The sequence below is a fragment of the Octopus bimaculoides genome, chromosome 10, assembly GCF_001194135.2.
Source record: "Octopus bimaculoides isolate UCB-OBI-ISO-001 chromosome 10, ASM119413v2, whole genome shotgun sequence".
Taxonomy (NCBI): Eukaryota; Metazoa; Mollusca; class Cephalopoda; order Octopoda; family Octopodidae; genus Octopus; species Octopus bimaculoides.
In genome coordinates this window covers 84,110,594-84,134,080 of record NC_068990.1, presented here as the reverse complement: position 1 = coordinate 84,134,080, position 23,487 = coordinate 84,110,594, and the positions used below count along the sequence as shown (strand labels likewise).

At 33.1% G+C, this 23,487-nt stretch overlaps 1 protein-coding gene across 1 annotated transcript in view; it reads left to right on the top strand.

The window, feature by feature from the left end:
* LOC106871327 (phosphatidylinositol 5-phosphate 4-kinase type-2 beta) overlaps positions 1-23,487 on the top strand; it is a 114,025-nt gene that overhangs the window by 83,263 nt on the left and 7,275 nt on the right. Inside the window, exons 3-4 of the mRNA XM_014917718.2 lie at positions 10,195-10,291; positions 17,094-17,243. Coding sequence (XP_014773204.1) covers positions 10,195-10,291; positions 17,094-17,243 — 247 coding nt within the window. The remainder of the gene's footprint in view (positions 1-10,194; positions 10,292-17,093; positions 17,244-23,487) is intronic.

The window sequence follows — 23,487 nt, the reverse complement described above, 5'->3', positions numbered from 1 at the left end:
ATTTCCCTGTTCATACACTTGAAATTATGCATGTTTGTTTGTGTGTGTGTGTGTGTGTGTGTGTGTGTGTGTGTGTGTGTGTGAACATTTAAATGCAAAATCTTCAATATAAAGAAGGTAAAATGATTACTTAATGCTGACCATTGAGTTATAATTATGAAGCTAAAGTTTCAAATATTATTGCTTTGAGTTTAATCTTTCTGATTCTCAAAATCTCAATAATTAAGGTTCTTTTTTTTTATTTAGTCTACTCTGCCAAAGTACAATTGAACAGTGACTCTCAATCACAGACTAACAACGAAGGAAAGCAAATGGACTTTTTAAGACAAAGATATTCTTCAACAGGTGTTTAACCCAAACATGAAATTTGCTACAGGGCTTTTGGTTTTTGAAATATTTTTAGAGATTAAGGGAGAGTACAGCAGTACCTTATAATTTATACTGGCCTATCCTTGCTTTTGTGTATGCTTACAAGCATATTAATAAAGGCAAAGAGACTAAGTTGACATCTTTGCTGAACTGAGAAGATTTTAAAATTGTTGCAGAGTGGGGGTAACTTGGATTCAAAGAAGCAAAAACCCTCTTGACTCTTCTACTCTTGACTCTTCTACTCTTGACTCTCCTACTCTTGACCCAGCAGAACATTGATGATTTGACTACTGGAAGGATTTGCACCAGTAAGTTAACTAATATTGATTTTCAGCTGAGTAGACAAGAACAATATGAAATGCAGTACCTTACTCATGAACATGCTACCAGAAGCCAAGAGTTGAACCCATGACCTTAAGATCAGGAGCCTAACACCTTAACCACTTGGCCACATATACTCCATCTTTATTAAGCAGAACTTTTTAACACTATCACATTAAATCTTAAAAAGAAGTATGGAAATAGTGACCAGAAATACTCATTAGTTGTCAAAAAGAAAATTCACCAATTGACAAGATGCAAAAGTGATGGATAGAATGTAGAAAAGTTTGCCACTTGAAAAGACTGTTGATCTGTGGTCATAAAACAATGAGAACAAGTTACTTTTTTTAATTTCAGCTGCAAGACAGCTAACTAATAGTGATTGTGTTTTGTGATAAATAATACATTAGTAGTAAAAGTCACATCTGAATTTACTTGTTAATTGGCTGTTTTAAGTATTGCTAATTACAGAACTTTAGTTGCACTTGTTTGCCATTTTTGTAGAATTGTCCTTCATATTTATTTGATTGACTTCTTTGTAATAACACTGAATGGCATAATGGAAGTTTTGGAAAAATATAAAAATATTTGGTAAAAAAATATAGAAGTATTTAAGTGGTGTTGGGGAACCAACTTGGTGTGAAAAGTAGCTTGTTAACAAAATGAATGAAATTTGAAATATTTAAATTAAATTATGGCAAGCAATATGTAAATAAGATTAGTTTAAGAAAATTGATGTGTGTGTGTGTGTGTGTGTTTTAATCTTTGTGTGTATGTGTGCTTCTGTGTGTATATGCTTACCTGTGTAGATGTGTGTGAAGGTTGGGTATATATGATTGCATATCTATGTGTATTTGTATCATCATCATCATATGCAACGTAAAATGTGTGGTTAAAATACTTGTTATTACTCAGTGTAACAGTGTAAATAAGAAGTCATAAATATACAGAAGCAGATAGTATTAATTAGTACAAAATAGAATAACATCAGCTGTCTTCCCCTCTTAAATTGGATCTAAACCCTGTGTTCCTACTTTGGGAAAATAAATATATAAATACTGTTGCATTTGAAATGTAATTGATGTTTACTGTGTTAATTATATTTATCAGTCTTGGTGAAAGCTAGAATATTTTTGCCCCAAATTATTTATTCGTTATTTTGTTAGTATACATTGCAGCTATAACTGAAATAGAAACTATAATGTATGAACAGCATTGCAGATTTGAAAGAGTTAAAAATAGTTTCATTTGCTAAGAAAAACTATGTTGTTATGGAGATTCAAGGTGTCAATAGCAATGTCAAATGATTCTACTTTATATGCCTATAAAATGGGTTCAGATTTGTTTCCTAGAGGGGTTAGCAAACTTAGTAAGGTAATAATTGTGGAACAGATTGTTAATGATCACAAGAAACAACACCAAGTTGATTTTGATTTTAGGGAGTACAGAGTAAATGATTTCTCTCTGTCTCATCTAAGTAATGAGAGAAGTGACATGGAAACAAGCAGAGGAATTATTAAGTAAATTCAAAAGAAATTCATAAATAGAAAGTAACATGGATAATAAAGAATGTCCCTTGATTTTCTTATTGTTTTCAGGAATTGAAAAAAGCTAAAATAATTTGCCAGGAGATAGCTTGCAATACAACTCATTTGAAAATCTGTGGCTTTTGTTTTCAGGATTTAAGGAAACCAAAATAGTTTGCTGAAAAAGAAACTGGAGTGGTGTGTGCATGCGCGCGCGTATGTGTGTGTGTGTGTGTGCGTGTGCGTGTGAAATTGCAGCTCATTTTCCTGGTTGTAGAATTTTGATATGTTGCTGATGTCTGTTGTCATTGACATTTTGAAGTGTTTAGGAAACAGGTTTTATTTATTTACTTATTTATTTTAAACTAATGAGGAAATTTCTGTTTTATTGCTATCTGAATGAGATGGCAGAGATGATGAAGCAAGATTTATTACCTGCAGCTTAAGGAAACTATATTAGTATAGTTTGATTTGTAATTTTTTTTTTTTTTTTTTAGATATTTATCTTCCTATTTTTTTGGTGCTATTAAGTTAGACATGACCTGTGCCTATACTGGCTGCAACCTATCAAAAGTTATCAAAGTTATATGGTATATTCTGTAGATATTTATGTTCCAACAAAGGTATGTTGGCGGTGGTGAATTAATTATATTAATGTATTTTTAGCTTTACCTACCTATATTCTCTTGCCACATGGACTATCTCAAGTACATTTTTTTGTTCCTTTTATTTAGCGATAAAAACATCACATATTTTTTCTATGTGTGATACATAAAAGAAGTTTAAATTTTGAGCTTCTTCAAAGTTAATTTTAATGGACATAAAACTGAATAATTATAATTGGAGAAAAAAATTTGCATTTGATTCTTTTTTTCTCTCTCCATAACTTTGGCATTTATCACCAGTATGACAGAAAAAATTCACTTTGAAAGCCTAAATAAGGGTAAAAAGTTTGCATATTATAACTACAAGGGAAAGTCATTTAAAGAGTGGCTTACAAAAGCTGTCGTTGCGCCTATGATAAGGACAGGTCAGTTATCAAATATGAAAAGTGCAAAATTTTAAAATCCTGATATTAAATATTGTTATTGTTATCTCTGAATTAAGATTATATTAATGTTACATGATGAGATGTTATGATCTGTCTCTATGTCTTTGATACTATGTAGTAGTACAACTACATGTAGAACATGCTGGGAAAGAACTTCTATGTGAGCAGTTAGTCTGCTGAGAAATAACAGGCAAATATCTTTCAAATATGTCTGGTGTAAGTGGGGAATCTGGATGGTCATAGTTGTAATATCATTGATTGCAAGTGTGCTCAGCCAGAACCAGTGTTTTCAGCATTGGTTTGTTTAGATTTTAAGAACTACATTAAATGTAAACTGTCCTCGGTCACTGTAGACAGAGCGAGTTTCAAAAATACTTAGGTGCCGAATATTACTTACTTTCCACTATAATAGATTTAGTATATTTATTTCCAAACTTTATTCAAGTTTGGTGCACTCACCAAGCTCTAAAGAGCAAAACACCACCAATGAAACAAATCAGAAATATGGCTTTGATAGGTACAGAATGAATTACCTCTTATTACCAATTAAGTAATTTAGTGAGAAGGTTATATGAGCTGTGTTTATATTCCCGACTTTGCAGTTTAGTAAACATTTATCTGGAAATTTCCTCATAAGATTCTGATCAGTGTGGTAACACAGTCCAGATGTTGGTTGTTTAAAGGAAAATGCCCCAAAATGGAACCATCTTATATGAGTTGGATACAATATCCTTTAAAATATGTAATAGACAACATCAAGAAGTTGTCTGGCTCCATTGGTAATGAACTCTCTTGGCCAGTGACTCACAGCCTTCATGTGTACATCCTTGTGAAGTAATCTTATATGATGACAAGAATTTCAAAATATAAACTGAGTACAAACAGTTTTACAAATTGTCTCATTTAGGAAGATGTAGAGAATAATTGTAGTGATTCTTTTGTCTACATTACATTAATGTAACGTGTAAGAGGTTCATAGTTCTCTGTGAAAATTATTATCAACACAGTGTATTGCTCCACTTACATAATTTACATGCAAAATGTGGTTTGATAGAAAATATTGCGTTGTTTGTATTTATATATAGTGTGTGGCCCAGGTTGTTGGACACAATATGGGTAATATGAGGAGGAGGACAGAAGAGTAAGTTGGTGGCATCTCAGAAGCAGCAGCATAAAAACAACTAGCATCAAGAAACAGAAGTCATTATTATAGCAGTAGAGAAAGCAGAAAAATGAAACATACTTGTGAGCTGTGGGCCAGAGGCTGCAGTATTTCTGAGTGATTTTATGCCAATCAGCAAATTGGCTTTCTCTGGATGCTGTTTAGGATATCTGTGTGCAGCAGTAACATTGCATCAGAACTGGGAGCAGTGACTCCATTGCAGGCCTCAACTGAGCTTTGTAAAATGTCAGTATTGTTAGAGGCTGAAGTTTTTTGTGCTCCTGAAAAGGGCCAGTCTTTAAGATGCAGTCCTAGTCATGTTTTAGCATGTTCTTTTGGCAGGAAAGATATTAAGGCCTTATGTTATCAAGCCAAGCAAAATGCTTGGTGGTATTTCCTTTGTCCAAATATTCTGAGTTCAAATTCTGCCATGGTCGACTTTGCCTTTCATCCTTTCAGGGTTGATAAATTAAAATATGTCAAGTACTGGGGTCGATGTGATTGACTTATCCTCTCTTCACAAATTTCAAGTTACGTGCCTTTAGTAAAAAGGATTATTATTATTATTATTATTATTATTATTATTATTGATGAAAGAGACAAGACTGGCATGATCCCTTAGGAGGATGTTTTTGAGGTCACCAATCATGGAATTGTTGCAGTTTTGGTGTGTGGTGTCTAGATCACATGTCTAGATAACTATGGAAGATTAGAGAGCAATGAAGGGTTGATTCATTTGTGTGTTGGACATGAAAGCAAGTAAGTCGTTCATATCCGAAAGGAAGAGGGTAGAGTGCAAAACTAGATGTGGAAGTATATTGGAATTGACTGAGTGGGACAGAAATAACTGTGCCAGCACATGTGATAGTAAACTGTTAGTAGATGAAGGCCTAGCTGGAGCCCATTGGGTGGAAACTTCGATTGGTGATTCACATGCTCATTATAGCTGGAAATTGCTAAGGATGGTGTTTTTTTCACAGAATTTCTCTGATGAGTGAACCCATGGTGTGTATCACAGGAAAGTAGGTATCTATGGGGTCTGACATTATGGAAACTGTACTAACATAAGGATAGGTATTGGAGTATGTCGTTATTAAATGTCTGTCTCCATCATTTGACAGGATCAGAGGGATTGCCTTTTCTTGAGAATGGAACACTCTAGCATGTTTCCAAAGATCAGTGTAGATTCTTGTAGAGAGTAAGTTATTGAAAACTTTTGATGAGTATATGTATATCTAAGAATGTGTGTGCATGCTTGTGGACGTGTATACACACACACAGACGTACTTAAGGGCTGACCTGGTTTTACAGACATTATGCAGAAATGAATGTGTGAAGTTGATTTGCATTAGATATTAACTGTTGTTATTTGTAATATGATGTGCTTGCAGGGTTTCATGTAGTTATCTCTTCTGGGAAATTATTTTTTTTCCTGTTTACAACTCAAGTGTTTTAATCTTGTCAATCATTATAACACTGTTACTCTAAATAATTCTTACTTACAATCCATGTATTTGTGACCCATCCCACATCAACTCTCTAACTGTACTTATTCTTGCTTTCATGCATACACATATGTACTACTCATTTGAGATTTCACATGCACACACACACACACACACACACAATGTATATTTAAGTTTGTACACATATACATTAAAATGATTTCCCTCTCCGCAAATGTGCACATGCGCGTGCACACGCGTGGTTATGCATATTTTGTTAATTTTAAAATCTCTGGAGTGTTATTGTTAGTCATGATTTAATAGAAAAACCATTCAAGATGTACATCGCATTTCAAATCATAGTTTAACCCCAAGTCAACCCCCATTGAGTTGATCTCTGATCAAAGGCACTGCAGTTCCAACCATGCAATCTTTTTAAAGGTACACCTAAGACGACATTATCTAAGACAGTGGTGTTGATTTGAATGAGATTTACTGCTACTTCTAGCAGGTTGCACAACATTGTTTCATTGCCGTTGTTGTTTAGTCCTGGATAAACCTTGACCAGGCAAATATATTATCATAGGCATTTGGATTTTGACCATTCCACCCATTTTTCTAGTATCTAGAAACACATTATATAATGTGTTTTAGTTTTTTGTAAGATTGTGGAGTAAGATTTGTGGTAGATAAAGCTACTATTTATTGTGCTTCAAATGTTTGTCTAAAGGCTCTCAATGGTTCGTTGGGTTCTAGTTGATAGTAAAGATAGGTTGAAAAAGTGGACAATCTTGTGAGACAGTTGACTCATGTCATAGATTCAAAGCCATTATGCCCATGCTGTTTTCTTAAACCAGTGCATCTCTATTATCAGGAACCTGTTCCAAATCATCATCTAGGAATGTCACCTGTAATAGACTGCTGTCTTATCTCTGAAAGCATGTATCTCTCATTTGTTCAATACGACTGAAATTTGAGCTGAATTCTATTCTTTTGGAGCCATTTATACTTATTATCTGTTTGTTAAAAACTTTACTTCTTCTGTTGGTTTAGTAGTTCTGACCATGCACAGCTTTATGCACTGCACCTTGTGTTGGTATTTCATGTTGTTTGTTTGTTCTAATATTTACGTTTGATAAAGTTCTGTTATATTGCAATGAATTATCTGCCTTAAAAAGATATATATATATATATATATGTATATATGGGCAATTTATGTTAGGTAAATAGTAAGAATATTTTATTGTTTTATAGGTACATTATAGTATAGATGGATGCATACACATCACTAGTATATCAGATTTGTTTTTGGTATTTAAGATCTGAAGTCTATTTAATATTGAAACTTATGATCATAGTCTGATTGTCAGTGAAATTGCATTGATTGGAAACGAGGAAAATAAGGTAAAATAGAATCAATAGTAATTGGTGTTGTAGCAGAAATGGAAAAAACATAGGACTAAATACTTTTTCAGAATTAATTTTGTTTTCTTTCAGTTTGAGTTCAAAGTTTGCCTCTTACCTTTGATTTTGCATTTCATCTTCCTGGGGTCAGTTAAATGGATACTAGATGTCAAGTGATTAAAATTTCTCCTGTAAACGGGAGGTATTGTGCCATGGTTAAAAAAAGATCATAATAAAATAGTATTCATTGTTGTTTCAAACAAAATTGTGTGAATTTCCTTAGTTTTAGTGCACCAATCTGCTTTTATTTTAAATCAAAGTGCATGGGTTCTTGTGAAAAGTTTTTGTTTGGTACACCACTATAACATAATTTCAGTATGTTCCTTGATATCTCTCTGTTGTATCTTTACTACCATAATTTGCTTTGGTGCTTATTTGTTCTAGAATATTTAGTTTGTACTGATGCAATCGCTGAAAGAAAGCACTTTATGTAAAACCATCTCAAGATATCAGATAAAAAAAAAAAAAAAATCTTTTGAAGCTTCAAGTTGGGGAATATTTTCCATGTAAGAGTTAACGCCAAAACCATATTCTGGGAAGGTTATCTTATCAGACCCTCAAAATATTATGACAGCTAAGAATGAAATAATAAAACCTAGAAATATAACTTTGTTTTCTACAACATAATCTGATATATTGATTGGTGTAAAATTATTTTTCTCAAAGTTTTGAAAAGAAAATAAAAATAAAATTCAATAGTGATGTTCTTAGCTGAATGTTTAGTTGTTGCATTTCTTCTCCCAGGCTTAATGTCCATGAGCGGGAATCCTTAAAGTTGACTGGACTGAGAAGATATATGCTTTGACCATTGAGCCTCAAATGACTCACAAGATGTCAACTGCAAAAGCATATATCTTCTGAGACCAGTCAAGTTTAGGGATTTAATTTCATAGATATTGACCTGCAAGAAGAAATACAATGGCTAAGGAAATATTCAACTGAGAATATAAAAGTTTCAGCATTATTGAATCTTTTTTCCTCTTCAATTTCCTTCAAACTTTGTCTTGACAATATATCACATTATATATGATGTGTCTGAGGCAAGTTTGGCTTTATTTCATTCATTTAACATTTCAATAGTATTCCTATAATGCCTATTGGTGAGCTCTATACATATTTTTCCTGTTATTAAATTAGCAATTGTTCTGTCAGTGGTAAAATGACAGAATATCAGGTTGATTGAATATCTTACATTCTCTGCCTTATTATTTCAAATCCCACTGGGGAGGCGGGGGGGGGGGGGGGGGGGGGCTTTAGACTTTTCTTCCTTGCACCAATTTTGAAAATTAAGAATATCATTTTTTTCTTGTTATAACTTAATTTGTAGTGTTTCTATTGAGTATTTAGTCAGATGTTATTTGATGGCACATAAAGGATTTTTTTGGGAAGCTTTGGAATAAATCAATTTATTAAACAGAAACATCAATGTAAATGCTGATTGTTAATATTTAAAAAAAAAAAATAAAAAAGAAGTTGTTTAAAACATATTTTCCTTGCAGGAAGTAGTACTACTGTAGGTAGTAAATAGAATAATTATGATATCTCTTGTGATATCTTTGTTTTAAACCATGAAACTTATTTGTTTGGTTTCCTACCCGACTCTCCTTCTCTATCCGTATCTGCTTTTTGGTACTGTATAACACAAAATAATCTTTCTGCAACGTATACCAATCCAAGTTTTTTTTTCCTAATATATCCTGCTCACCAATATTTACCTATTCAAAGGTTCTCTGGCATGGTGTGCTTTATACTAGACTAATGCAAATAGTTTGTGCACTAGTATTGTTACATAATTCGATAGTAACTAAGAAAATTAGTTTTCAAATTTGAAAAAAAATGTAGCGGGTGATTATTTTCTTTTTTTCTTAATTTTTGCAATAATTATATTGTTTTATAATATTTTACTTCTATCTTTTTACATTCTGAGTTCAAATCCCACCAGGAACAATTTTACCTTCCATCTATGGAGGATTGATAAAATAAATAACTTAAAATGAACATACCAAGACCAATTGTAGGAAAATATACTCACCCTGTCTTTTACATAACTGGCCTTATATAAATATAAAATTGTGTGTGTGGACTGGCAAATAAACTTAATTTTTGCAATATAATGAAACAGAAAAAAAAAAAAACAAAAAAAAAAAACTTCCGTTTTAATTTCATACAAAATTATTGTAAAGTGTATATAACTATTATTTGCATAATTCTGCAGTGACAAGTGTTCTCGTCACAACCCTTGTCAGAAATTTTCTGTGAATTGTGCTAAACCCATAGTCCCATAAGCAACACTTCTGAATATCGCATATTTTGATAAATATGTAAGAATTATTATAATCTCTGAATAATATAGCAATTTTTAAAAATGAAGTTTACTCATAATATACAAACTTCAATCATTTGTGTGGCTTTCTAATACAATTCCATATATAACAACCAATACACTATGCTTTATGATATAATTACGGTTACCTAACTAACTACTCTGCCGTTTATTTCACTATAGCATTGTGGGGCACTATAGCTATTTCTTCACGTTAATACTTAATGGTTTAAAAAATAATAGAGACATCTGTTTTCTTTATTTTTAATGAGTTTTAAATCCTGTGCTGGATGCTACTGAAATAAAGGTAAATAATGTTCCATGACTGCACTCAAATTTTACAGAGACCATTCTTATTTCATGGCATTTAAAGAAACATTAAAAAAAAAATTTATAAAAGAAAACATTACTTCATAAGCCATTTTTTGTTTTTACTTAATTTCATTTTGTTCATATATACACATTTGTGTATGTGTGTGTATGTACAAATAAAATATAAATATATATTCATTCTCTGTGTCATTTACTTCTAGGGAGAATATGCCAAGCCATTTTAAAGTCAAAGAATACTGCCCTATGGTATTTCGGAACCTTCGAGAACGTTTTAGTGTGGATGACATTGATTATATGGTGAGTGCTGTATTTCTTAGTGATCATTTATTTCAGTGACATGATGTATTTTGTTTCTTTAATTACAGTGCAATGCCCACTCTCCAGAATATCTATGATTGATAGCAATGGTCTTGGCAATACCTTAGGTGAAGTCTTAACATTCACCAAGGTTAACTTTGCCTTTTATCCTTTCAGGGTCGATAAATTAAATACCAATTGTATACTGGGGTTGATCTAATCAACTGACCTACTCCCCCAAAATTTCGGGTTTTGTGCCTAGGGTAGAAAAGATTATATTTCAGTTCCATGTTTCATTATAAAATGTAATAAACTAGTGAGTAGCTTGTTCCCCAGTTCAAATGTGCATCAAGTATCATCATCATCATCATCATCATCATCACCGTTTAACGTCCGCTTTCCATGCTAGCATGGGTTGGACGATTTGACTGAGGACTGGTGAAACCGGATGGCAACACCAGGCTCCAATCTAATTTGGCAGAGTTTCTACAGCTGGATGCCCTTCCTAACGCCAACCACTCAGAGAGTGTAGTGGGTGCTTTTACGTGTCACCCGCACGAAAACGGCCACGCTCGAAATGGTGTCTTTTATGTGCCACCCGCACAAGAGCCAGTCCTTGGATAATAACATTGCAGTAATATCTTAGTGTTGTATGTCAAATAAAGTTTTGATATTTTGATAGCAATTAAAGTGGTGAGCTAGCAGAATTGTTAATATGCTTAGCAGCATTTTGCCTGTGTTTATGTTCTGAGTTCCAGTTCTGCTGAAGGGTTGACTTTGGAGTTGACAAAATAAGTACCGGTTGAGTACTGGAGTTGATACAACTGGACTTACTGTGTCTCCTGAACTTGCTGGCCTTGTGCCAAAATTTGAAACCAGTATTTTGATAGCAATGATAAATATACATCGTTTTAATCTTAGCAGTTGATATTTTGTAACTTCACGTTACCAGCGTCGCCTTCCCGGTACTTGTGCCGGTGGCACGTGAAAAGACATTTGAGCAAGATCGTTGCTTGTGCCACTGGACTGGCTCCTGTGCAGGTAGCACGTAAAATACACCATTTCAAGCGTGGCCGTTGCCAGTACCTCCTGACTGGCCTTCGTGCCGGTGGCATGTAAAAGCACCCACTACACTCTCAGAGTGGTTGGCGTTAGGAAGGGCATCCAGCCGTAGAAACTCTGCCAAATCAGATTGGAACCTGGTCTAGCCATCTGGCTCACCAGTCCTCAGTCAAATCGTCCAACCCATGCTAGCATGGAAAGCAGACGTTAAATGATGATGATGATGATGATGTTCTAGGACTTCTGTATGTCAAAAGCATTGAGCCCTCCACTATAGTGAGATTAAAGAAAAAAAGAATTTTAGCTTTACATCTATCATTTTTTTCAGCCACAAGACCTTTTGATGTTCAACTGCTATGAATTTTTTGTGATTAACCACTATTGTCTGACCATCATTTTAGATTTGACTATTTTGTCTTTTCCCGAGCATGTTATATTGTCATCTTAGTTATTGTGTATATTAAGTCACTGAGCAGTGCTGCGGATTTGATACACAGAACCTTTGACTCTGCTTCGTCAATTCTTTTTACACCAGCTCCGATTCCAGCACCCCTATTTGTTTTGATTAAATTCTATATTTCTTATATTGATTGAAAGTACCCAACATATATGGCCATTGTGAACTACCAGGTGATTTTTCTTAGCACCTTAAGTTTGGGTTTAAAGGCCATTGCTATCTCATTATCAAGGAAGTTAGAAACAATTTTACAAAGATAAAATTTTAAAATAAGGATCGGTTTTATCAAAAAAGAAGACTGCAAAGTTAAAGGGTATGTGAAAGAAATAAACTATAAAAATACTGTGAAAGAATATCTTTTTTCCCCAGATCAGAAATCTAAAATACATCAAAGTAAAATGAAAAAAATAAAAATCTAAACCAACTTAGCAAATGGTTATTTTAGAAGAAATGACCCTTTGTTATATTTTAAATTTACTTAAGTTTTATATTCAAACAATACAAAAAGATGTTTAAATACAAAATGTAAGTGAATTACAACATAAAAGATTTTGAAAGATTGAAAATTTTTCCTGACAAAATTTATCAAAAAAATATTGTAGAAAAGAAGTTAAATAAAAAACCCAAATCCATAATTTGCATTTTGTTGTTAGAAGCAGAGTTGCCCCTACCAGATCGATCCTCTTTCATAGAATCCCTTAGATCTGATTTATTTTTAGTACAGACAAAAATTGTTAAATTTGTAGTATATTGTAATTTTACATTTAGTCAGTCAGTTGGGATTTGTTTTTTGCTGATTCTAACTCTGACATCAATAACTCAATAATTACTTCCATCCGGTTCCATAACTCAGTGCAGATTGGCTGTTATTTCTAGCTCATCCTTCAATCACATAGGCTTATTGGGATACTCTTGTCCATAGGCTGGCATACTCGAATGTACAAAATATAGTCAATTTTTCAATCATAAAATTTATTCAATACTCGTATGCCTCTTTGCAACATAGGTCGCATTTCCAATACGACTTAAAATGGTTAAACTCAAACAGAAAATCGTCCAGCACTTGCCATTTGAATGTAAATTTTGTTTTCACTATAAAACACATATTGCTAGGTTTGTACCACCCCCTTGAAACCCCACTACACTCTAGCTGAAAAATAAAGAATACCACATAAGTAATATAAAGTCCTAAATTCAGTGGTAGCGTTAATGATGTTACGTGTTAACTTAATGTGTTAAACTTATCTTTATTAATGTATATCGAATTATACATAAATATATACAAGATCTACACAAACATAAGAATCAGAACTTGTGATCCGCCTGCAGACCTTTTCTTTTGGAAATCTTTGGCCACTGCACTAAAAAGTTTCTCCACCCCTGATGTAGAGACTACTTCACTGGTTTGCTGTACTTATTGCTTTGTACTCTCATTACCTCTAACTATCCAACCATGAAGTAGTGTAGAGCCTATATTGACCATTGGAATGATTATAGCGATGTTGTTAAGTATACTTTGGTGTAGAGTTAACTGTGGATTTAAGTATATATTTCCCATATTAAACTTGGTGAGGTGTTTATTGGGAGAGTTTTTCTCTTCTATAAAATTAGATCAAAAGATTCCAGAAAATCTGCTGGCACGTGTCTTTGTTTGCTAAAAGTTAAAATACTTTTAATATGATAATAATTATATGTTAAACAAAGCCTTGTGGAGAAAAGAAAAGGAGACTTATGTTGATGTCTTTTGTGAAGACCTCTTTCTTCTATTAGTGAAATCATTTTATAGAGCATCAAAATCAAGGCTAAAAACTAACTAACTAGAATTCTATAGCTGTAATATTGGTTTCTTTTGATGAAGCCAAAGGTCAATGTTTTTGTTTTCTTTTTAGTTGAGTATAGTGAACTGAATTGTCTGTATCATATCACTAGTTCTTAATCTATTGATTGTGGAGTGTTGAAAGGCCATTAACATTGAAAACAATTTAGTCTTGCAATCTACTGTTTCTGTAAACTTTGCTGCCTCTTTCTATGTGAATGATATGAAATATTGATTTGTTCAGATTTATATACCATCTGGATAAACAATTGACAAGGAAGCCCTTACAATGTTGATTGAGCTAGAAATAAGAGCCACATTTTTGACTTAGAAACAAGATGGATATGTAGCATATTATACCCTCTGTAAATAAAAGGACTAGTCCACTACTGATACACATTTATCAAAAGGTCTTGATTAAAGCTGAGCAGCTGGAAGCTGGTATGCATGTGTGATTACAAGGTTTGATTTGCAATCATGTGGTTCTAGCTTTGATCTCACTACACCAGTTCCCTAGGCAAGCATATTCTAATATAGATATGGTGGGTGGACCAACTGAAAAGCTTGGATCAGTGAAATGTGGTAGATAAAACTGTGTGGAAACCTGCCATATACGAATGTGTGTGTGTGTGTGCACACTTACACACACACACACACACACACACACATCAGCAAGAAGATTGTTAATGAAGTGATGCATTCAAACAAAAATACCTCATGGTATTTATACCACTCATGTCACGAATGTAGTTCTTTGTGATTCTTTCCTTCAGAAATCCTGTGAACCAGTGACTGGATCATTAAAGCCATAAAACCAACAATGATATTGTTTGTAAAAATGCATTATGTAAAATAAACAATCATTAACAACTACTGACAATGTAATTTGCAAATAGAAATGTTGGAAGGTGTTATTTTTTCTTTCTGTTGCTCTTTATGCTAAAGTAGTTGTTTTTTGTGTTAGTTATGTTGTATTATGTGGTGTGATTCTTTTTTTTCCTTCATCTTTTACTTGTTTAAGTCATTGGACTGCACCCATGCTGGTGTGTGCATGCTCACACACACACACACACACACACACACACACAATGCACTTCCACACAGTTTCTGTCTATTAAATTGACTCCCAAGGCATTGATCAGCCTGGAACTTTGGATGCCCTTCCTAATGCCAACCACTTCACAAAGTGTACTGGGTGCTTTTTATGTGGCACCAGTGCAGTCACCAGGTTACGAGCAAGACAAAACCCACCTCATTCTAAGTTTTCACTTTGTCATTACTGTCTCATAATATATCTAAAACATCAAGAATTATTAATGAGAAGTGTTATAAGGTTCACAAATCTATTGTTATATGATCTTTCAATCTAATCTCATGTTACTTAACCTTTTTCCTCCTCATTATGTAAGTTTTATTAAAATAAGTATTGTTCATGCACAGAAATTTTGCTCTTTTGAATTTGGAAATAATTTTGGAAGGAGATCAACACTTAAATAGTCTAAGTTCCTACATCTTCTATTTAACCTTTCTAACTTATCCTTAAATGTAATGTCTTTCTCCTGTTTTCTGGATTTACCCAAACTCGAGATAGTATTGAAAGAATATTTTAAAATTCTTGACCTATATACTCAGTACTGTTTGATACATCCATTATGATGCACTCAAAATTGTGAAGTTTTGCAAATAGTATTACCCAGTGCAAGACACATTCAATTGGATTTCTTCAGTTTGGTCATGAATATCTAAAGGAACTGCACTTCTTTCTATGTTTGATACAATGTATGTAGTCTGCCAAAGATAAATCTTTATTTATATATTTTCCTTCATCAGTACTGAGCCATAATATCCTTACAATGTTGCAGTGCTTTTGTTTTAAAAACTTAATTCTTTATCTTCAGTCATCAAAGTTTTGATATTTGAAGATTATTGGAATTGCTATTCTTTGTTTCACATTGGAAAAATTACCATTCTATTTGCATTGTAAATCTCACCTTTAAACTATTACATGAGAGAGACTTGGTGGTAAATCAAAATATAAACACAGTACACTGTTGCCTGGTTTTGTTTTCCAAGTGGTGCAATTTCTTTTACTGTATCAGTATTCTTGCGCAATGGTTGAGTAAAGTTGTTAAACCATCAGTCAGAGACTTAAAAACATTTTCCTACATCTCTTTAAATTTTCAGTTTAATTCCAGCCACTGTGAATTTTCACCTTTTCCTGGAAATCAATAACATAAAGTACTAGTCAAGTGCTGACTTACTTTAATTCACTGAGTCCCCTATATTCCTTGTGCTAATGTTAGAAATTATTTTTTTTTGAAATTTCATGTGTGGTATAATTTCATATTTGTTCTTCAAGAAACCATGTCTAATAAGAAATTTTCAAAAAAATTATTTTACATACATCTTAAAGAAATGAGAATAAAATAATATTTTACATTAGTCATGAAAAGAATTCTGCAGTGGAGGAAATTTAAAATTAATTTTGGTAATTTCTAATGATGCTGTATTGACTTTACCATTTATCCATTTATATTTTCCTCAAAAATATTTTCCTAAAATTTCCCCCCAATCTTTTCCAATCATCCCCGGCACACCACTGTAAGTGCATTTGTCTTTTATGCACACCAATGCATACATTAGCTATAATCACTTTCTAATCTCATTTTTACCTCCCTCAGTTATTCGTTGCTTATCTCTTCCCGCCCAATTGCTTGTCTACCCTTCTCATTTCTTCCAATTGCTTATCCAACCTTCACATTTGCTCAGATGCTTATCTAGCCTGCCTGTCCCCTCCAGTTGCTTGTCTACTCTTATAACCCTCTCCTGCTGCTCATCTACACTTCTCGTTGCTTATCCACCCTGCTTATTCCCTTCAGCTCAAATTCTCTATTTTCATTGCTACCATTCATTGTTACACTTGAAAAGACAGCTGACTCTTCATAAGGAAAGAAAATAACATAATCACCAACACAGCCAGAAGTTCTTTGTACTTTACCATCAATCATAGAAACTGTGTTATCATTTGCTATAATTTTAGCTTTAATTAGTGTGCTCTAGTCATAGAACAATGTCTGCTTTTAGTAAACTTTTAAAACAGTACAAAGTCTTCAGTGCTCTTATACATTTGAAGTGCTGATTTCCCATCAAACTTAATATTTCCACTTTTCTGTTTATTTGATCATTGCTGCACTATCTATATAATAATTTATCTCTCATAAAATGTAACAAAACAAATGAAATGAAAAAAAAACAAAATCTTGTCTCTTTCATCTCTTTATGTTTAGAAATATTCTCAACTATTTTCTTTTAGCACAGATTTACTATGTATTCATCTATTTTCAACCTGTCATATCATTTGTTCAAAAAACAATGTTTCCAACTGCCTGTTTATTTTCAAACTGTTTTATTTACTCCAGTGTCAATTCCATTTCTAAAATTATTCAGTTTCATTTCTTAATTTTCAGAATTCCTTGACAAAGCAGCCTGTTGAGATGGATTCACCTGGTCGTAGTGGTGCCCGCATGCTATTGTCACAAGATAAGAAATATTTTATCAAGACATTGGTCAGCGAAGAAGTTGAACAGATGCATCATATTTTGAAACAGTATCACTCAGTAAGTTTCTTAGCTAGAGAGAGAGAGAGAGAGAGAGAGAGAGAGAGGGGGAGAGAGTTTTTTTAATTTAAATTTAGATATTTATTAAATGTAGCCTTTTGTATTCTGCCATCCCCTTAAATGACACTATGTAATACTTTCAAAAAAATTTGTTTGATAAGAAATCAGTAAGAGCTAATACTGAAGGGTCTGAGTGTGACACCCCTTTGGGCACTTTTTGCTTCAAGTCATTTGTCCAGGGTAACTTTTAGCACCTTATAACAATGCTTATTGCATCATAGAAAATATCAGTCGGAGACAATTTTGCTCTCTATATATGCATCAAGAATTTTGATTGAGCAAGCATAATTCATAAGAATTTGTTATTTAGCCCTAAATCTGCATTAACTGAGTAAACCTTATGATCAAAGACATTCCATCCAAAACCATATTAGGAAACAGATTGTCAAATGTGTGTGTGTTTTTTGTTCTTTTTTTTTTAAAGAGAGTAGGGTTATTTGAGGGAATTTGGTTACTACATCTAGTTGGTTGAATGGCTACATAGGGGCTCCCTCATTGGTTTATAGGTTTTTGTTATTTGTTAGGCTCAACTTCACATGCTTACAGTACCATTTGACAGGTACACTGCTCCACTCAGATACCTCATCTGGCATTGTCCTTGACTAAAAGTTAGATTCAGGTGTTGTACAGGTGTACAACCAGGCCTGTACTTCAATGTTTCTGTTTCATTAATCAAAAGTAGCCATTGATGGAAGAGACAATGATTGGTGGGCTAACAATGTGAAGAATTCTGGTAAAGATGGTGTAATATTCAATTTATCAGTGGTTTCTCTTCTGTTCCTATTTTGACAAAGTGAAGACCGAATCATAATAAACAAATCTGTGAATTCCAGTGAAATTTTCCCCACGAAAATATAGGCATTAACCAATAAAGAAGTCTTGTAGTGTAAAGAGTTAGATATTAGATATTATTTGATTGTCAGTTATTGTATCATAGGGAAAATATAGTACTTTCCGTTTATTGACAGCCAGTTTCTTATTTACTGAAGGATTATAAATTATCTTAGTGAGACAGGTGTAATAGTCAATCAGCAGACTTTCAGAATAGTTACCACTACCTCATAGAGAAAGAAAGGGCTTGGAATTGAGTGATTGTTTCCTTCTGTGAAAGAAATTTTTGTCCAAGACATTAAACTTTTAAATATTTTTGTCTTCCAATTCCATGCCCTTCTTTTGGTAAACTTTCACTGGTACTTTTTTCTATGAAGTAGTGATAGCTATTCCAAAAGTCCACCAATCAACTATTACATCTGGTTCATGATTGTGATAGTTTATTTAATAATCCTTGGCTGTTGACAATAGGTTTGTACAGAAAATATTCAAAAATATAGAAAGATAGGCAGAAAACTAAGGCACAGTCCCTGATTGGCCTCTGATGACTGCACCAAGTGAAAACCAGCTCCAAACTCGACAATCATCCCTCTGACATTGAAGTAGCAAAAGCCATTAAGCAACTATCCTGTGGCAAAGCTTTTGGATCAAATGCCATACCAGCAGAAATTTAGGAGCCATTCTTCAACAAAAGTTGATGCAAATATTCTTATCTTTATGGAACCAAGAAATTCAAAGCTGCTTCAATAATTCACATCTACAAGTACAACCATTATGGCCTCTGCCTATTGTTCACTGCTAGGAAGATCTTTGCCAGAGTTCTGAAGTATCTCATCAAACACCTTGAGAAGAGCCTGCTCTCAGAGAGTTCTTGTAGTTTCCAAAAGAGCTATGGCTCCATAAACAGGGCATTTACTGTGAGACAACAACAGGAGAAATACTAAGAACTACACCAATATCTATACACCACATTTGTACATATAACCAAGGCATTTGACACTGTGAGCTATAAAAGTCTCTGGATGATTATGCCTACATTTAGCTACTCGGATAAATCAACCATCCATTATCAGGCCTGTTTCACAATGGTTCAAAGGCTCATGTCCTTGATGATGATGATGATGATAATGATGAAACATTAGCAGACTTTCCAGTCAGCAATACTGTACAACAGAATCATATACTAGCTTTAACACTGTTCAGTATGATGTTCTAAGCAGTGCTTACAGATGCCGTCAGAGATAACTCTGCAGGTGTATGTATCCATTACTGAATAGATGGCAGCTATCATAATCTCACATGCTTCAAAGCTGAATGTGCTGTCCAAACCATCACTGTCTGTGAACTCCTCTTTGCAGATAATTCTATACTGAATGTCACCACTACAACTCAAGGGAAAATATTGACTGCATTTAAATATGTATAATCAATTAATGAGTTAGCATTTAATTTTTTTATTATTATTATTATTTAAAGAGGGTTGCAGATTAGCAGACTACTTAAGAGTGCCTTATGGTATTCGTTTTGGTTTTTTATGCTTTGCCAGAGCCAGCTTTGAACTTCATCCCTCTGAGGGGATCAATAAAATAAGTACCAGTCAACTGCTGAAATGGGATTCATCAACTTAGCCTCTCCTTGCTAAATTTCTAGCCTTATACCTGTTAGAATCTACTACTGCTACTGCTGCTGCTGCTACTACTACTACTACTACTACTACTACTACTACTACTACTACTACTACTACTACTACTGTTGCTGCTGCTGCTGAGGCTAACAGAATTGTTAGTCCATTGAATAAAATGCTTAGTGGTAGTTCTTCTAGCTCTTTATGTGTTGGGCTCGAATCCTGCTGAGGTCAGCTTTGCCTTTCATCCTTTCAGGGCCAGTAAAATAAAGCAGTAGTCAAATACTAAGTTCTATGTAATTGACTTACCCATTTCCCTTAAAATTGCTAACCTTATGCCAAAACTTGAGACATTTATTATTAATTATTGTTATTTAAAGAATACTAAATATTTCATTTATTACCATGTCTGTCACTTAGTTTCATTGTGGCATCAAGCATTAATATCTAGTTACAGATTCATAACAATGTTATTAGAAAAAACGAAAAGGATTTTATGATTGTTATATGACATTCAATTTTATCATTATTTTTTAATCAAAGATTTTCTTTAGTGCAACCAAACTAAAAAATATCCACTCTGACAATGTAAATCCTCCGCATAACTGAAATTACTCTAACAGCAACTTATACTCACTTAAAGGACATTGCATAACCAAGAACATACCCACAAGGCTATATTGATTAGTTTCATGGTTTTGTTTCTATATTGGCTTCAATGCATGTATCTATAAACAAAGATGTTACCAACAGGTCTTTTCACTTAACGCCCTGCTCCTCACAGAAAAAGCTAGTACTTCCACAATCAAAATATTTATAGCTTCTCAAAGACTAAACAAATTTTAACATTTCATAGAAGATTCTGTCAAGGGTCAAATCATACAAATGAAATTAAAAAAACAAAACAAAACAAAGTGTGCCAACTTTGCATATTAGAAAACAGCAAGATATTCTTTACAAAGCAATTATTAAGTAGTTCAGGACTCATCTCATCTATTAAGTACAACACTTGTACATAATTCATTGCAACATTTCAAACCCTTAGACTTCTTAAACATGTAAATCCTTACAGCTGAATATAATTAGTAATCTTCTGTAGCCCAAATGTTTTATGTTTAGTCATACGGTAGTTGATTACATAAAATTCTTCAAACTACTATAGCAGATAAGTAACAGCAGTCTGTCATTTCCTGTTTATCACAGGCACACTATACCTGGAATATTAATACAATAGGAAAGTGATACACTGCATGGCTACATAAGCTCTCAGTATATGATGACCTCACTGCATTTCCTCCCTTTTGTTTGTTCAACCATTACTATTCCCTTCCACCTCTCGTTATACCTGCATTCAGTACTACCTTCCACACTTAAAAAAAACTAAACTGCTATAATTAGATAAAATTTTGTCTTTTTTGAGAAGTTACTTTTAATGGTGAAACTTCACAAACTAAGCAATCGCATTTGATATTAAATATTTTGAATGTTTATGTCTTGCATACTTTGATTGAAACCATGCTGAACCACAAGCAGTGAAGTTTGTCATTTCCCTGTCAACAACAAATTGTCTGCAGATACATAGATGATATGTTTATACCTAATTATGGTTTCTTTGAATTTTTACTCAGATAAAATATACTCTAGTGAGCTTATAGCCACCAGAAATGGTAATAATATAAAAAATATTAGTTATTTAGATGTCATTTGAGTAATTAAAGGTAATAATGAAATATGTACTGACATTTATAATAAAACAAATTTTGATTTCCAAGTGGCTTCAGTGCCATGGGTCAGTAGTAAAATTCTTTCTTTTATTGGTTATGGTGTTTTTGCAGGGCAAATTGTTAGATATAGTACTTTTATTAATAATGCTAATAAATTTTTGGAAAGAATAAATTAACTGTTAAGGCATTTAGTAAAACAAGGGTATAAATATGGTAAGTTGGTTAAAACTTTTAATCGCTGTTTAGGTGGGAACCTTGTAATTTTATATAAATATTGGGTAATATCTAGTCTTCAGCTTAGCAAATATTTAAGGATTTGAAAGGTTTACGATTCGAGTTATTTGCTTACTATGTCACCAATATTGAGACAGTTGAGAAAGTAATTACACACTGTGTCATAAATATTTAGTTGGCCTTTTAAATTCTTGGTGAAGGAACCTTGTGTTTGATTAAACATGTAAGTGTTAATACTTGTAGTTTTATTAAACAGTTTAATTAGCTTTAAACATAGCAAGATTTATAATAATAGTTAATTAGAAGTACTTTTATTAGTTCTTATTTAATGAAATTTAATGTTTATATTAGTTATTGGTAATTTAATATTATAGCGTGTAGTGGTGATATAGTAATGAGTATGTAGTGTTTTATTATTAACTTTCGAATGATGAAACAATGTATTTCACTCATAAAAATATTAAATTAATTTCTTATTTCTGTATTGCCCACAAGGGGCTAAACATAGAGGGGACAAAGAAGGACAGACAAAGGGATTAAGTCGATTACATCGACCCACAGTGCATAACTGGTACTTAATTTATCGACCCCAAAAGGATGAAAGGCAAAGTTGACCTTGGCGGAATTTGAACTCAGAATGTAACGGCAGATGAATACCGTTAAGCATTTCACCCGGAGTGCTAACGTTTCTGCCAGCTCGCCCGCCTTTTAAATTAATTTGTATCATGTTTTGTTTTGGAGAGATTTTTATAAGACTTTAACTTTCATTATAGTAATATCTATGGAAGACCGGTGGGATTATTATTTGTATGGACTTAAAGATTGGTTGCAGTTTAGCATATAATTTTGTTATTGCAGTTTACTATTAATACAGATACAATGTACATTGCTTTGTATGTCCCTTTGTTGTAGTTTCATTAAAGTTAGTGTTTAATCCTGCCTATATATTGATTGATTGAAATAATGTGGTTATTAAGCTTTAACTTTTATATCGTACTACAGAAGATGGTACGGATTATAATTTTGTATGGCTTAATAGAGTTGTTGTTGTTGTTGTTTAGTTACTTGTTTAGGAGTGGTTGTAATTTACTTATTGAATTTATTTATTGATATGGTTGGTACACAGGGTAAATGTGTTTGAAAGTTGTGGTTTCTTTGTTCCCAAACAACACTTATTTTAGTGCTGTTGACACTGTCGGATTGAATGGTAATGCCCAGGTGTCGAAACCATAATGATATCCGTGGGGCAGCTGATGATGGAGGTATGTTGGATTGTTGGTATGGCTGTGGAATAGTATTATAACACATCCTTTTGATATATATAAAGAACACAAATGGCATTTAAGATTTATGACAGCTGTTTCAGTAGAATTTTATTGCTGTATCCATAGATTACATCATAACATAAAATGCACCATCTTGAGGTAAAATTTTAAACAGGCAATATGCCAAGCAGGTGAGATTTCATACATTGAACATGACAAAACTCAATGTGCTTGGATAATATGTATAAACCCAACACACACAAATGCATGCGTGCGCATGTGTATTTTTCAATGAGGCTTCAGGTCTTAAAATGGAAACTGACAGCTCCTCTACAATTTCCCTTATTTAACCTGAGTATCCAAGGCTAGATTTGTGTCTGAGAAGCCAACCCCAGTATATTAGTCTTGTATATTTTATTAGCTCTTCCGATTGATGGAAAACACAGACTACTACTTCAGTTGCATTTGAATTTAGAATATTAAAAAAAAAAAAAAAAAAAAAAAAA